Raw genomic sequence first — 15,929 nt, 5'->3', positions numbered from 1 at the left:
TCATGAATTATGTGTGACCCTGCAATAAATATGTGCGTGATGTATCCAGGCTGGTATCAACGGTCCCGTTGATCAACGACACGGGGTCGCTCCTCAATTGTGAAGGCTAGCCCAGTAACAAGGCTGGCAGAAGTAGAGAAGCATCCTGATAATTATCGAGTATGTTGTAAACGACTGTTGTTATTGATGACAGCGGGCGGAGCTGACCACCCTACCTTGGCCTCGTTACCACCATGCATCCTTTAGCTAACTAACCCTCCTGGCATGGATAGATGACGAGACTACTAGAAACCGGGCAATATAGTTCCGTCGAGAAATGAGCCTCCCCAATGATCCCGAAGCACGAAGAGGCGCTTCTCATTCGCTTCATTCGTTCTTTTCGCTGTTGAGGAACCAAGCCTTGACCTCCTCCCTACATAGGCGGACCAGGGTAGTCTCCTAAACCTCTCTGGACTGGACAACAGCGGCGACGATGTCACTGACATGAGGCTGCGACGACGATAACGACGGGTCGCCACCAGCCGCCCAAGACCAGCGCTGCAGGAGAGGCTTATCTCCCGCGCGCCAGGCGGCGCCAATCTGCAGCGTTGGCCGGCTCTCGGGGCCGCTGTTGAGGATATCGAAGCGGATCTCGCGCGTTTCCGTATCGATATCGCGGATGGCGGTACCGCGGACGGACTTGATCCACTCCGCCGGGGCGGGTTCCGAAGGGGGCGTAGACGGGTTGGACGGCTGCTGCGGCGGGGGGATAAGGGACATTGCATGGTCTGTGAGTGCGTGGGCCGCTGCGTTTGTGATGTAGAGCTGGACGGAGGCGATGTCTGGGTACGGGTCGCGAGAGGGAGGGTAGGAGGATTGCAGGGTGTTTGGCGGCGGCGCGGGTGGTTGCTCGCCGTTTGACGGTTCGCTTCCTGCTGCTGCTGTCGCTGCTGCAACGTTGGGAAGAAGTTGGAGTTGGAATTGTGTTGTTGTCAGTGGGAGAAGGAATGTGCGGCCGCGGATCTGGAGGCGAGAGGTCGGGGTCAGGGTCAGCTCGATCTGGAAGTCTGCCGGGGATGTGAGCATGTTTGTGAGTGCTTGTGAGGCGTTGGGCCGGTTGGAGGCACCGCCCGACGTGTTTTTCAGCTCGGCCGTCGGGAAGGGAGGGGTGTTGAGGGTGAAGGAGGCGGCATCGACCCCGGCTTGTCGTAGCACGCGGGTGAGGTCGCCGGCGAAACTGGTGACTTGCTCGACGGAGCGGTCGTAGAGAATCTTGGCGATGATGGGTCTGAGGAGGTGGTACTGGTTTTGTGTTTGGTTGCGACGTTGGTGAGGGGGCGTTGGCCGCAGTCGTTGTAGCTCGTTTAGGCGATGAGCGTGGCTGAGGATGATGTGTAGACCGAGATGTGTTGCTTCGGCAAGGACGTTGTCGGGCGATGCGCCGACGGTGGCGGCGCTATCCTCCAGAGTTTCGAGCTCCAGCGTCAAACTTGGTCCTGAGCTGGGGTGGAAGTTGATGGAGTTGTTATCCGCGCGGACCCCGTACGAGGCGAGGGAGTGTGCTTCACGATGAAGCTCATGCCAGAGCTCTTGTGCAAAGATGGTATTGCGGGCTTCGAGGACGCGATCTGGTAGCAAGGCCGAGTCCGGTACGGAGGCCCCAACAGCAAGACGGCCGCTCGGCTCGCCCGATCTGCTTACGGTGATGGCGAGGCGTTGACAGCCGGAACCGACGCGGCCGTGCTGGAGAAGCGCCGAGCCGTCATCTCCGCGTCGCAATGGCGCGAGACTGCTATTCCTGAATTCAGGTGATGCTATGCATGGTCAGCTTTGTCCGATACTCGAGGAGGGGACGGAGTCACCTGCCTTCTGAGAATCCGAATCTGACGCCAAGCGTATGTCGTTCCGCAGGCAGCCTGCACATAGACCATCCCGCCTGGTGTACTGACAGCACCTCGCCCCAATACTTTGCTTCACGCTCCACTTCCCTGCTCAAGTGGGTTGCCGCTTTGTCGGCCGACTCCTTTGTCTTTTCGATGTCGAGCAAAGCCAAACCCAGAGACACGTCGCGGTTGTCCTTTGCCTTCTCGGCATCCCTTTGCTTCTGTTCTTCGTTGTCTTCGCGCTTCGCAATACCGAGGGTTCCTATGCCGGTCCAGTCACGCAATTGCTGAGAGAGTGTGACACCTGCCTGAGCAGGGCTTTCTTTCGAGAGTAATAATGAGACGAAGTCGAGAGTCATTAAAGCCGCGTTTTGCGCGGTACTGACGACGCACTGTTAGCCAAGAATTTCCGGGAAAATGACGTTTCTCTGGGAGTACCAACTCAATATTCCTCAGCACTTCCATCCTCGCGGCGCCGGCATCTGGTGGTTCCTCGTCCTCCTCGTCTCCCTCGGCCATTGTCGTGTCTTCCTCCTTCACCTCGCCGACGCCATTTTTCTTGTTCTCGACCTCCTCCTTTAGACTTTCCTCGGTGACGTTTCGGAAGCCACGCTCCGCCTGTACGCGGGCAATGAACTCGCCGAGGCTCTTTGGTTTGCGATCGCCTGTGGGTACGGGGTGGAGGGAAGAGAAGGGCATGGAGCTGCCCGACGCCATGGCGGGCAATTCGGGGTCGCGCGTCGATCTTGAATGGGTGTGTTCAGAGATTCGGAGGCTGTGGAATCAGGAAACTATAATGCGCAGGACGGCTGCATGGCGTGGAAGGGAATTTGCGTCGCGGATGGTGGTAAGGCTGTAGTGCAAGGCTGGTGGTTGAATGAGAGCAAGAGCTATGGATTGGTTGGAGCCACCGAGCCGGTCTAAGCTCCACCGAGCGACCAAAGGGTGCGCATTTTCGGTGAAGCTACCAACTCACCGAGCATGACCGAGTTTAACTCACTGCCAGTTAACCGTGTCGGCCACACCTCTCGAATTTAAATCAGACTCACAGAAAAAAATCCATAGTCTCCTGATTCAGCTACAAATTGCACTTAGTGGGATGCGCCAAGATCTAAGGTGCCTGATGTCATCGCATAGGCTTGCGAGCAGTCATGAGAATACTCAATATCATCGCTTGGTCTAAGAGAGAACTGATCGGACAAAGGGACCTCGGAATCTCATGGCAGATTCATTGCAAAGTAACTAGTCTGTAGGTATACGACGGGAAGATCGGAAGCAGGTCATCTCGGCATTCGTGCGCGACCGTGGTTCGGCTTTCTCGGGGGTGATCCAACTGATCTGGAAGCTTAACTCAGATATCGCTGCCAAATAGAGACGCTGCATCGAGGACTCTAGCATGACTTGTGCTGTGTAAGTGTGTGCGATCACCGTCGACTCAGTCTGACTGACGACCGGCAATTCTGAGTCGACGAACACGACGATGAGGCTTAACTCAATGCGGGCTATGCCAGACCGGCAACTCCACACCTGATGACGTCCAGCTCACAATGTTCAGGGCTGGAAAACATCAAAGTGAAGTGAAGTTGGTCTTGCGTGATTCCGGATTGTTTACAGCTCAAAGTCCTCATGATCTTACCACGTATTCAGCGGTGACGTTGGTCGCGATGAAAGAAATGCAAGGTTCGGCGGAAGTGTTGAATAATGAGGCCGAGATATCTCGAGTTCGCCTTGATGATATCGTGGTGTCTGGTTGCACCACTTTGGCTGAGTATAGATATCGGACGACTTATGAGTTGATATGTTGATCTGAAAGATTCACCGTCGTCGCCGTCGCCGGGACTTCGGAGGTTAATCCTTGCATCCCTGTGAGAGACGGGACCTCCACTGTGAACGAGTCACTGGCTGATGGACCAACTGAGGAAAGTAATGAATGTAGTTTGGGTGTTCACATAGAGCTAGAGGTACAGGCGCGCAGCCTAGATAAAGCAGCATGGAGCGCTCTCACGAGTAAGCGGGCATATGGGGAATGGGCCAGGTATGTCTAGACCATGACATGCGAAAGTATATTTCTCTGCGTAGTATTGTGTTGTTGATTTTAATAAAAAGAGGCGTGCAGACAAACCAGCACCCACCTCATGGATTGCCTGACATTCTCATCGAGTTCTTGCACCGGCCGTCGGCCAGCCCCGCACTGGAGCTCGATGGAGGGGCAATTGGAAAGGATCCATTGGTAAGTTGGTGCAAGTCTGGACCTGGCAACTCAGGTGGATTTTGGTGCGACTTGTGCAAGGAGCCCAGAATAAGCCCGAGATGGGACGCTGGAAGAGGCCGACTGAACCTTGCTTGGTGGTTTAAACCCCTCACCGGCGACCGGAGTAAGAGCGAGAAAAAAACACACGAAGGAGACCAGTCACCAGTCAGTCGACGGATTGAGACTCCAGTTGCAATATTCCCAGTATTTCCCTCACTCACCAATGGGTGTAGCGCGAAATAGCTTGACACACTGCTATTGTCGCAGCAAATGAGCGATTAAGCCAGCCATCCCGAGTTAGGTGGACAGACAGCACCATTGTAGACGGTTGCGGTTGGAGAAGCTTCTGCAACACATCGCTGATCGACTACCCGCAGCAGGTTCAGCTGAAGAAACACGTCGAGTAAGTAATACCTAGGTAGTCCGCTGTGACCGGGCTGGCCAGTAAGACCGTTGCATCGTTCCTGATTCAGCAACGTGAACGGTTTTCCATAGGCTCGCTGTGACACCGGTGCCCTGCTCCTGTGACGATGCTGTGCGGCCTCTGCGGCTTTTGGACTGTTTTATTTCTGTGAGGTGGGCTTGGCTGACCTGAAGCTCCCCCGCGCCAAGATAAGGAGCCGATAAGAGCTGGGCGGGCTGTTTTGGAGGGCACTCAACGTCACTGCGCGGGCTCGCTGTTGGGGGAGGATGGAGGGGTCGAATCATGGGTGGATTACCTCGAGGTAAGTACCAGGTAGGGAACCTACGTTTGGTGAGCTGAGGTCCAGTGAGGTAAGGTAACTTTCCAGGTTAAGGCATCTGACCCCCCGTTCCGAGTGTGATTTTTCTGCTATTTTTTCGAGGTGCGGGTGCTTCAAAGTGGCTCCGGCGAACTTGGTCCCCCGCCATTAAACCTGTCTGGTCGTCTTTTGCGCAGTGCGAAGCGTGCGGTGTCCCACGCTATAATTATCTGGCACACCAGACGGCCTTTTTTTCTGCGGCGTCCCCCTCCAAGCCCGGCCAAGTGTGTCTCGCAGCTTCCCCCCTCGACCTATTCCTGTTCCACGTCCAAGCTCCAACCACCACACAGCTTCTTCCAAGCACTTGGCGCCTGCCTCGTCTCGCCTGGAACTTCATGATCTTTTCCTCTCTCACTCTCCCTCCCTCCTCCATCTTCTCTGCCTCACATTCCTATTGCCTCTCCCTCCCTGATTCCGCACACGGCCGGCTAGCTCGTACCATCATCCCTTGAACATCTTACCTCCAGCTCCGTAGAGTATCCCCTCCACGCCAAATCTCGACCGACGGACCTTTAGACCCTGTATACGGTCACCTCCGCCCTCCTCCGCCTCCCTCCCCCCATTGACTCCGAGGCCTCGACAACCTACGAACATCACCACCACAGCTACTCTCCGCCGCAGCCATGGCTCCCACAGCTGCCAAGAAGAAGATTGCCATCATGACCTCGGGAGGTGACTCCCCAGGCATGAACGGTGTCGTCCGCGCCGTAGTCCGAACCGCGCTTCACATGGGATGTGAACCCTACTGCATCTACGACGGATACGAAGGCTTGGTAGTAGGCGGAGACCAGATCAAAAAGGCGGAATGGGGTGATGTGCGCAACTATCTTGGCCAGGGCGGTACTCTGATTGGAACCCGCCGCTGCATGGCCTTTTACGAACGACCCGGTCGTTTGACTGCTGCCAAGAACATGATTCTCAACGGAATTGATGCCTTGATTATTTGCGGTGGTGACGGTTCCCTCACTGGTGCTGACAAGTTCCGCGCCGAATGGCCTTCCTTGATTGAGGAGCTCGTCTCCTCCGGCCAGCTCAAGAAGGAGCAGGTTGACCCCTACAGACACCTCAACATTGTTGGTTTGGTTGGATCAATCGACAATGACATGTCAGGTACCGATGCCACCATTGGATGTTACTCTGCCCTCGAGCGCATCTGCGAAATGGTCGACTACATTGAAGCCACGGCCTCGTCCCATTCGAGAGCTTTCGTTATCGAGGTCATGGGCCGCCATTGCGGCTGGCTGGCTCTCATGGCCGGCGTTGCGACAGGTGCCGACTTTATCTTCATCCCTGAAAAGCCTAGGGAGGAGAACTGGGAGGAAGAAATGTGTGATATTGTGAAGAGAGTAAGACCAGAAAACCTAGCACTAATAGTAGTCAAGACGACGCTGACAGGATGTAGCACCGAAGCTTTGGAAAGCGCAAGACCATCGTCATCATTGCCGAGGGCGCCAACGACAGCAACGGCAAGAAGATCACATCCGAAATGGTCAAGGACCTGCTCGCAGACAAGAACGGGCTTGCTCTGGACACCCGCATCACAACCCTCGGTCACGTTCAGCGTGGCGGTACGGCCGTCGCCTACGACAGAATGCTGGCTACCCTCCAGGGTGTAGAGGCCGTCAAGGCCGTTCTGGAAGCCACTCCCGAGACCGAGACCTGCTTCATCGCCATCAACGAAAACCAAATCTGCCGCAAGCCACTGATGCAGGCTGTCAAGGATACCAAGGAGGTTGCAAAGGCGGTTGACGAGAAGCAGTTCGAAAAGGCAATGGGCCTCCGTGACACTGAGTTTGCCGAGATGTTCAGCTCTTACATGATGACCACAAACGTCAGAGTGGATGACCACCATCTGCCGGAGAAGGAGGTTTGTCAATTGAGCTTCGATTACAAGAGAAAACGGGAAACTAACAATTTCGCAGAGAATGAAGATTGGCTTCATCAATGTTGGCGCACCTGCTGGTGGTATGAACGCTGCTGTGCGCGCTGGTGTTGCTTACTGTCTTTCGCGCGGCCATGAACCCGTCGCCATTCACAATGGCTTTGCCGGATTCGCTAGGCATCATGGCGATAAGCCCGTCGGTGCCGTGCGACCTTTCGACTGGCTTGAGGTTGACAGCTGGGCCAGCAAGGGAGGATCGGAAATCGGTACCAACCGAGAACTTCCTGCAGAGTCGGGCATGGAGCTCATTGCCAATCTGATTGAAAAGTACGAGTTTGATGGCTTGTTCCTCGTCGGTGGTTTCGAAGCCTATCACGCCGTTTCGCAACTGCGCAAGGCCAGAGAGCTCTACCCCTCTCTGTGCATTCCCATGGTTCTCCTGCCAGCTACGATTTCCAACAACGTTCCTGGATCAGAATACTCTCTTGGTTCCGATACTTGCTTGAACGAGCTTGTGCAGTACTGCGACAAGATCAAGCAGTCCGCTTCCGCCACGCGTCGCCGCGTGTTTGTCGTTGAGACACAAGGTGGCAAGTCTGGATACATCGCGACTCTTGCCGGTCTCAGCGTCGGCGCGAGCGCTGTTTACACGCCAGAGGAGGGCATGGACCTCGAGATGCTGGCCGCTGACGTTCGCCATCTCCGTGAAATTTTCTCCAAGGATAAGGGCCAGTCGTCATCTGGACGCTTGATCCTCATCAACGAGAAGGCTGACGATGTGTTCAACGCCAAGCTCATCGCAGACATCATCCGCAAGGAGGCACGCGGCCGATTCGAATCTCGCGACAGTATCCCCGGACACGTCCAGCAGGGTGGCGTTCCTTCGCCCATGGACAGATGTCGTGCCGTCAGACTGGCGATCAAGTGCATGCAGCACCTCGAGGAGTTCCGTCCCAAGTCGCATAACAGGTGTAAGAGGGACCCCATGAGCGCCTCTGTCATTGGTATCAAGGGTGCCAGCGTCACATTTACGCCCATTTGGGATCTCGAGGACCACGAGACGGACTGGAAGAACCGTCGGCCCAAGAACGTTCACTGGGCGCACATGGGCGATGTGGTCAACATGTTGTCCGGCAGACCTCTCCACCACACACCGGAAAAGCCAATCACCGGCCTCAAGGCAAAGGACGTCAAGAGAGGCCTTGACGATTGAGAGTCACCGCAAGAGGCAATTGGCAAGGTGCAAGCGAATAAGCGCTACTTTAATACAAGGAGAAAAAAACTAAATACAATGGGAAAGGAAAGGGTGCTACTTGATTCAAGCTGGGGAGATGTGGCGCGTCGGGGTTTGGCTTTGATTATTACCTAGGGAAACTTGATGAAATGCATTTTCTATTAGACTAGACGATATCGCTTCCCTCTCCCCGCACTGCATGGCCCGTGAGACTGGCTGGAGTGGGATTTTGAACTTTTCCGTCTTCAAGGTGACCCGGTCGTCAGGCCCTCTCGACCTTGTAACCTTGCTACCGTGGTAAAGCGAAAGAGTATCGAACCCGTTTCGGGGCAACATCTCCGACCCTAGGAACCTTGGTCTAGAACCTCACAGCCGTCCAGACTCTAGTCACTAGTAATAGTCTCAACGGCCGCCCATCCCAAGTCCGAGGCGTGGAGAATCAGTCCGAGAGATTGTGGGTGCCGTGCAGGTACAGATGAAAGCGTATTCCACGCTTCGTACGGATAGATAGGTACAAAACGAGAATTGTTTATAGACAAAACGGGATTATGGATGGCGAACGGATATGGCTCGGTTCGGATGAACTATGAGCCCTTTCCATCCGCACTTCTCGTCCCATTTCCCATGTGTCCCCCCATGCTCTCGGATCCCGGAACCTGGAAGCCTCGCAATGGCGAACTTTCAAGATGTGTGCTGAATCCTGCGAGTGGTTTCTTCATCGAGCCAGTTACGTACTGATCGAGGTTTGGCTCACGGGCGATCTTGGGTCATGATAGCCTATCTATCCGCTTACCTTTTATCCGAACACAGTCCGAATCGTCATCTCAAAGAACCATTGATCTCCCGGAGCCGGGGGAAACCAGGTTATACACCGTTGTAGGCTACGGGTTAACGTTGGCCACATGGCGACGGGAGTCAGTGGCCCGAGGCTCCAATGGACCTCACTCACAGTCTCACGCACACCTCTTCCCCCCCCCCCCCCCCCTTTGGAAACGAACGAGGGGAAATCCTTCCCGTTTGGAAAGTGGCTGAAATCCGGATGGCACAATAGATAAGCTTACCTGGGTAAGTTAGTGAATGCTGCGCTGGGCTGATGTCAGAAGAAGAGTGACAAGGGGCGGTTGGTATTGATGTGATGTGAAGTGATTTCACTGGCCCCTTATTCAATGAGCATCAATCAGCCGCTGCTGAGCGCGTAGCGGTCCATCTCTGACCATGGAATTGCCAAAGTGGTCAGAGGAGTTTCCGGTTTTCAGTCAGAATAGACGAGAACGCTGAGGATCTGGAGGTGAGCAAAAAGAAGCAAAGATAGTCTCTACTTCGCCCCTCTCACCAGTGAACAATCAGGCTCTCTGCGGCTGAAGGATTCGGATTGGGGGCCGTTGATTACTAGGCGCGAGGAGACATGTGGCCAAATTGTCTGTGCCTTTCGTATGGGCAACTCCGGGACTCAGCGGAATGATTTTCCCCCGTCTCGAATTCCAGCCTCAAACTAGAAACCAAAGTACCGTCAGAGCCCGAAGGAATGAGATATCGCACGACTGCATGGTCGTAGGCTCGCTCGCCCGCGAGACTAGAGTTGACGATGAAAGCCACAAGGTTTAGGGCGAACCTGGTCGTTCGCGCGGTGGGGAAGGGCCGGCGCTCAGTAAGCACCACCTGCGAGATGTACTGTATGGAGTGGTTGTGGCCCACCCCATCTTAATGTGGTTTCCCCTAAACTCGGAGGAGAGATTTGCGGGCTGGGGTTGCAGCGCAGGCTTTAAGCTCGTTCCAAGGAGGTAAACCGAAGCGAGAGACCATTGGGGAAAAAAAAAGGCCTTTCTGGCCCCCAACCCTGGGCGATATCCCATGTTTTCGGTCCTTGACTCCTTTTTCATAGCTCACGAGGAGGTTGGTTCTGTTGTGTTGTGCCCCTTGACAGACTAAGAGAGTTGTAGATCAGCTTCGTCGCCTTTCAGCAAGTGTTCTTTCCAGGGAACGAATTGATGAGCGAGAGGGCATCTTCGAGGTTTGTGCTGACGGCATAGTCCTCAGGCCTAGGCAGCCGCACATGGCGATATCTCGTCAACCGCCGTTGTCGTGATCAGCTGTACCTATACGGGCGTTGACATCTTGTTGGCTCTGGATCAAGCAAACTGCAAGCACACCAAGCCCTACCGACAACGCCACAACCGAACTCTTAAAGCCAAACCCATGCGGGCTCTATCACACTTTAGGCTTGGCTGGTATCTTTGTTCAAGTCCCTTGGTCGCGGCATAGGCCTTATTTGTCAATGTCTTCTTCATAAGCGTTGCCTGCCTGTCCAATGGCCGGTCTTTACCCCCGAACGCCCCACGCGACTTCCCAGACCGATGGCTGTGTCAGCGACATGGGTAGATCAACAAACGGGCTGAAAATGTCTCTGAGCCAACGAGCTTTCAAGTCGTCCGTGGAGGCAGAACGAAGGGACCCTTTGCCTTGTAGGTTCTTCCGGGGGTCACGCTACTGCAAGTCAGGTTGCTGCGGTTGAGCTTCCCGACTTGGGATTGAAATGCAACTGAGCATCACGGAAGCCCGGTTCAATACATCCCCGCCGGAAAACTGCATGGGGCTGATGGTGATAAACCCAGCGATCCCCGAGTCTGAGCGGCAACCAACTCCTTTGCGTCTCCTTATTTTGCGCGTGTCGACTTTCCACCACGACTATTAGGTCCCGGCCTATCGAGATTACCGAGTCCCTCTTGCGAAGTTGAATCGCGTTCAGCAAGAACTCAGACTTTTCCTAGGATAGTCTTGGCGGTCGTTCGCCGTAGCCGTCTACGTTCACCGGCTTCCATGTGGCATTCTTGTCAATAATGGCGAGATCCTTTGGAATTCTCTTGGGGGTATTGCTCGTCTTGTCCTCCCCAGTATCGTGTCTTACGGCATGGTGGACGGAGCTGAGCCCCCATCTGGCGTTGCAAGACCCTGCGACGGGCGACATCCGGTACACCGCTTGCAATAGTAACTCCACGCCCATCTTGCCAACAGATGGGCTCAACATCTTTCTTCTCCAGAGAAAGCCGAGACTTGGCACCTCTATTGCCGCTGCTGGATGGTACGATGTGCCGAAGAAGACGACAATTGTAAGTCTCTTCTGGCTTCACAATGTGAAACGTCGCAACTGACCTCTCCATTGAGGCCTCGATATTCTACCAGGCCGAGGACAACTCCATTGTGAACGGCTACTTCACCTGCAACTTCGATACAGGCCATTACGCCATCAAGGGCGAGTACGTCATCTCCGCAACGGCCGGACTCGACTCCATACACAACCAGACCGGCTTAGCCGTCGAGCTACTGGGTGCGGATGACGGGTATCGTGTCTTCTTCCACGATGAAGCAAAGACAGTCAACGTTTTATCGTACACAACCAAGACCGACTGGAAATTGCAGGGGCCAATCTCGCAGGACCCCGTAGGAGGAATGGCCTTGACATCGGTACACTCGGGGCAGTTCAACATGTCTGTTGTCTTTCCCAGAGACTCGGAGAATATCGAAATATCGAGGTTTTTCAAGGACGAGACGTGGCATCTTGGTCCGTTTTCCCCATTGTTGTTGTGAGTGATTTACATGCTGACCATCGCAAAGCTACACTGCCTCGCCCACTCCTGGGGAACGCAAATGAATCGACGAAAGCAGCCGATATCCACCTCGATTCGACGCTTACTCCGAACTTCACCATGCCGGCTTTCGCAAGTAATCTGACTTCGCTAGGCGCAACGGTGGATAAGGCATATGTACGCAGCATCTTCTACCTGGGATCCGACGCGAAGCTGCATCAAATGTCGAACATCGATTGGCAGTGGAAGCTTATGCCCGACCAGGATGCGCGCCTCTGGCCTGCTGCGGATGTTGCGAGTGGCTCTTTCGCGACAACAAGCAACTTTGACACTAGCGAAGCGTGGATATGGTACCAGTCAAACGGTAGCCTGGTTCAGTTATACCATGCTGAAGATGGTCTTTGGAAACAAGCCGTGGTAGTCCCCAGCTTCAACGCAACAAAGGCTGTCGAAGAGGAGCCCCAGGGAACAGCAACACCTTCAGCTTCATCGACGGCCACAGCGAAACCAGTTGTCTTATCAACAGGAGCTAAGGCTGGCATAGGGATCGGCGTTTCTTGTGGGGTTGTTGCGCTTGCTGGAGGTATCATCCTCCTTCTAGTGCGGAGAAGGCGGCAACGGGCAGCCGAGATCGCCGAGGCAGCTCGTCTGAAGGAAGCCGAAGCTGTTGCTCAAATGGGACCGTACGGCGAAGGCGGAGTGGGCCCATATACGGAATTCGGAAACTTGACGTGGGGTCCCGAGACGCCGAATGAGAAACACGGCACCGAAATACTCGAGGCAGATGCGGTGGATACGACCGCACCGCAAGAACTAGCCAATGGAGGCGAAAGATACGAGCTCGTTGGCGAGGGCCATTGGAGAGAAATGGACGCAACAGGACAAAATAAAGCGAGAAGAAGTATCGGAGGCTGGAGAGAGGCGCAAGAAGCGGCAACAAAGAAGTAACGAAGCCGTGAATAATGAAGCCACGTAGTGATTAACGACCATGATGATTAAAGATATTATCGAATCGCGCCAAAGGCACTTGCCCGAGGGCAGCTGCAGGTCCAGTGATATTGTGTCAGGGCGTGTCAAATATACATCGATTTTAGCAAGTCGTCTCTCCGTGTCCAATTTGATTGCTGCCGGCTTAGACGACCAAACGATCCCTGCGTGACTCTGGGAGTACCCAAACACTTGGCCATGTGTCTCGTGGTGCGCAAGCTGGGGCATGAATAATTGAGAAGGTATGCGAACTTGCTAAGATTGGCATCGAGTCGGAAGACCTGAAGTATGTCGAGCTCGATATAGTGAGAGAGTGAACTTCAGTACTCGTAATGATATTCACACAACTCGGGTCCCTTGGGTGCAGCGAACCATGGCGAGCGCATGATGGTCGACGTCCGGGGGATTCAGAGCTTCAGATGGAACTAGAGTATCATGTTCCAACAGTGACTAGTGCCAAGTCAAGACGAAGCTCGCTGCTACCGGAGAAGGGTGGTGTTCAAGGCTGAAGTCGTCCCGAAAAGGCAGAGATGGAATTTGTGGTGTATGAAGACCAGGTCATGTCTCAAGATGGTATGGGAGGCTACTCCATATCGGAGCATCGCGTGGACGGCCCGGGTGATGGCATGTCTCTCTCAAGGGTCTTCCGGGACGACGGGACGGTCCAATCAGGGATGGCTGTTCCGGCATGTCTCCAAGGTCCGAATTGAGGGATTGAGGGTAGGAAGCGGGCGAATCAAAGGCGACCTCTCTTGGCTTCCCTTCAGAGTGAGCTTTGGGTGGAAGACTGGGCGAGCATATTCGTAACTACCAGCTAGTCAGACTGTGGAAGTCCTTGGGCGTGAGTGATGGGTCGGTCCTGACGATCAGGCTGTGACTGGAGCAGCGATATCCTGGCACAGTCGGTGAGAGCCGAACCTAAGCCTAACTGCGGAGAATTGACGGGAACTATTTGACGACACATGGCTTAGACTGTTCAGTTGCCGAAGTTTTCCTCTGCGGTCACGGTGTTGATTGGGCGGGAGCTGTTCCCGGATGTTCATTTGCGATGGAGGTCAAGCCTCGAGAAGTTGGTTGTGCTCAATGTAAGGCAGCTCGCAGTTTGCAAGACGAACGGATGCGACGTGATGATGGAAAGTGTCTAGTTGAACTGGGAACATTAGGCACAGAACAGGATGAATTTGTGTTCTAGGGAGAAGACCCGGCAGTTGTCGGGAATCCATAAGTGGCATCGCATGGGACGGCAAGCACGAATTGCAAGCGATTCTTTCTGTCTTTACAGCTGGTGTCCAAGGAATGTCTTGGCGTAAGAAGGAGAAGCAAAAGTGGGCAGAGGGCGGGGCAGAGCCGACAGAAAGGTCAAGGTAAGGTGAATGGTGAAATGCGGCAATGCAGTACATACGGAGTAGTGGAAGGGAAGGAGCGACGGCCGGGGTAGATGCAGGATTGCGTCAGTGCCTTTTCTGGCGATGAGTTTTCAGAGCAGGTGCGAATGTGACGGGGCTGGGCACAGCGGATGGAGGGGGAAAGAGGAGGGGGAGGGGAATGGTCCGAAGGGAAGGTGGGAGGGGAGACACTGGCTGGACGGTACTGCCAAATGCAGGGAAGGCGCGAGCAGCTGTCAAGTTACTGTGTAGACGGAGTTGTCAAGAGCTTTCCCGTCCCCTCTTGCCTTTTGGAAATCCAGAGTGTGCTTGTGACAGTGACATGGTGACGAGTGACGATGACTGGTGGATAGAGGATGGGAAAGAATGATTGGAAAGAAGGAGCGAGAAAAGTTGGACAACAGCCAGTCTAAGCTCCACTTTCCCATCGTCTTAGCTTCGTCTTCCCGCCATCCTTCCACAATTAGGAGCTTTTCCTAACTTTCGCCGTCCCCTGTTTCAACCGGACTTCCCAAGCAATAGCAGAGGTACAATATGATCTAAAATCAGGTCTTGGGGGTTCTCAAGCCAACTTCATGCGTACTTTGGCGGCGGACTTGCCAGGGACACAGAGCTCCATCATCCTAAACTTGGGGTGTCATTGAGAGACACGATGGAACGTTGGTGGAAGCAGCCGGACCAGGCTGTCTGTGTGCAATAAAGAGACACCTCAAGGACTGGAAGTGACGGCCTCGACTGGCGTGTCTTCTATCTCGCCTGCCGTACCTTGCGGTATCTTAAAGTAAGTAAAGCAAGGTTTCTTGGTTATGAGAGAAGGGCGAGGCAGGAGTCGAGGCCATTTCTATCACATCGATACTTTCCTTACGTACCCAGATTTGACTCCTTCCACAACGGCCACTCCGGAACATCTAAGCTTCCTCGGGCGGACACTCAAGCTGTAGAAGAGATGCGGGATATCAAGATGCCTCTCGCTGTACGGAGTGGTAAAGTATACTTCCTGCAACCAGCCTGCGAGTCACAAGTCAAGCAGGCAGGCAGTCATTGGGCACCAGAGATCGGTGAGAAACCAGGCGCCCATTTGCCCTCTTCTTGTCAGCCCAATGAATGCCCAGGAAGCAACTCCTCAGCTTAGCTGCACCACTGCCACTGCCAGCGCCCAAGTGGATGCCTCCCGATGCAATCAAGTGGATGATTGACGACTTGACTGAATGAGAAGACGGAAAAAGTCCCAAGATCGCCTTTCTCTGCATCTTCCATGCCTTTCCTTCGGCTTACCATCAGCTGCCCGTCATCAATCACCATCTGCTCCGAACCTTACCTTACCAATATGCTTCGCCCGTCTCCAGCTGCAAGTCGTAACCTATCGACATCTTTCCGTTTGCTTTTTGTTGGCCCAGCCCAACGTAGCGTAGCCTGCATCGTTGATTCCCGGATCGCTGGAGCCTTGTTCCATTTTCCCCATCTTCTTCCGTTTCTACCTTATTTGACTGGGCATTCTCGACCATCGTCAAGGGCTCGCGATAGGGCATCCATTGTTAACGCCGCACATGCAACTCCAAACACAAAGTTTGACATCAGAATATCATAGTCTGTAGAATACTGCCGTCCGCAAACTTTCAAATCCCAAATTCGGCCCAAATTGCCCTAAATTAAATGTATACACGCGAGTCCTAACAGGGCCTCGACACCCTCCGTTCTCTTTGCGACGGCATCCCTACCGTCCCGCTTCCCGCAGCAACATAGACAAAACGTCGGGAATACCCCTGCTCAGTGACAGCGGTTCACCGCGCGGCGCTTGCCCACAGCTGGGACTGGCCTCGACTCGAACTTGACAGACCTCGACCGCTCCCACTATGTGAAATAAACCTGTGGTGAGCAAGAACGGCCTTCGTCTCTTGAGCCGGCCAACCCCTCCCATTTCCATTGCTCTCTCCCGTCCCTCTCTTTTCCCCCTCCACTCCC

The 15,929-nt window shown here is 54.3% G+C and overlaps 5 protein-coding genes across 5 annotated transcripts; 4 read left to right on the top strand and 1 right to left on the bottom strand.

Annotated features, from left to right (window-relative positions):
* Positions 1-438: 438 nt before the first annotated feature.
* Positions 439-2,579, bottom strand: CTAM01_06863 (RNA polymerase II mediator complex component SRB4; the record flags this gene model as incomplete). The annotated part of the gene is made up of 3 exons (XM_060522889.1): positions 439-1,777; positions 1,929-2,243; positions 2,305-2,579. 3 exons carry the CDS (start codon positions 2,577-2,579, stop codon positions 439-441), a joined length of 1,929 nt encoding a protein of 642 aa, XP_060382391.1.
* An 830-nt stretch (positions 2,580-3,409) lies between these two features.
* CTAM01_06862 (uncharacterized protein) lies at positions 3,410-4,356 on the top strand (the record flags this gene model as incomplete). The annotated part of the gene is made up of 2 exons (XM_060522888.1): positions 3,410-3,528; positions 3,924-4,356. 2 exons carry the CDS (start codon positions 3,410-3,412, stop codon positions 4,354-4,356), a joined length of 552 nt encoding a protein of 183 aa, XP_060382390.1.
* A 1,162-nt stretch (positions 4,357-5,518) lies between these two features.
* Positions 5,519-7,990, top strand: CTAM01_06861 (6-phosphofructokinase; the record flags this gene model as incomplete). Its single annotated transcript, XM_060522887.1, has 3 exons — positions 5,519-6,241; positions 6,298-6,762; positions 6,818-7,990. 3 exons carry the CDS (start codon positions 5,519-5,521, stop codon positions 7,988-7,990), a joined length of 2,361 nt encoding a protein of 786 aa, XP_060382389.1.
* A 2,858-nt stretch (positions 7,991-10,848) lies between these two features.
* On the top strand, positions 10,849-12,543 carry CTAM01_06860 (uncharacterized protein; the record flags this gene model as incomplete). The annotated part of the gene is made up of 3 exons (XM_060522886.1): positions 10,849-11,118; positions 11,174-11,570; positions 11,624-12,543. 3 exons carry the CDS (start codon positions 10,849-10,851, stop codon positions 12,541-12,543), a joined length of 1,587 nt encoding a protein of 528 aa, XP_060382388.1.
* Positions 12,544-13,112: 569 nt separating this feature from the next.
* Positions 13,113-14,337, top strand: CTAM01_06859 (uncharacterized protein; the record flags this gene model as incomplete). Its single annotated transcript, XM_060522885.1, has 2 exons — positions 13,113-13,281; positions 14,186-14,337. 2 exons carry the CDS (start codon positions 13,113-13,115, stop codon positions 14,335-14,337), a joined length of 321 nt encoding a protein of 106 aa, XP_060382387.1.
* Positions 14,338-15,929: the final 1,592 nt, after the last annotated feature.

Source organism: Colletotrichum tamarilloi (assembly GCF_030869305.1).
Source record: "Colletotrichum tamarilloi strain Tom-12 chromosome Unknown Scaffold_20.1, whole genome shotgun sequence".
In the NCBI taxonomy this organism is placed as follows: domain Eukaryota; kingdom Fungi; phylum Ascomycota; class Sordariomycetes; order Glomerellales; family Glomerellaceae; genus Colletotrichum; species Colletotrichum tamarilloi.
The sequence above is the reverse complement of the archived record's forward strand: the minus strand, read 5'-3'. Positions and strand labels throughout refer to the sequence as shown.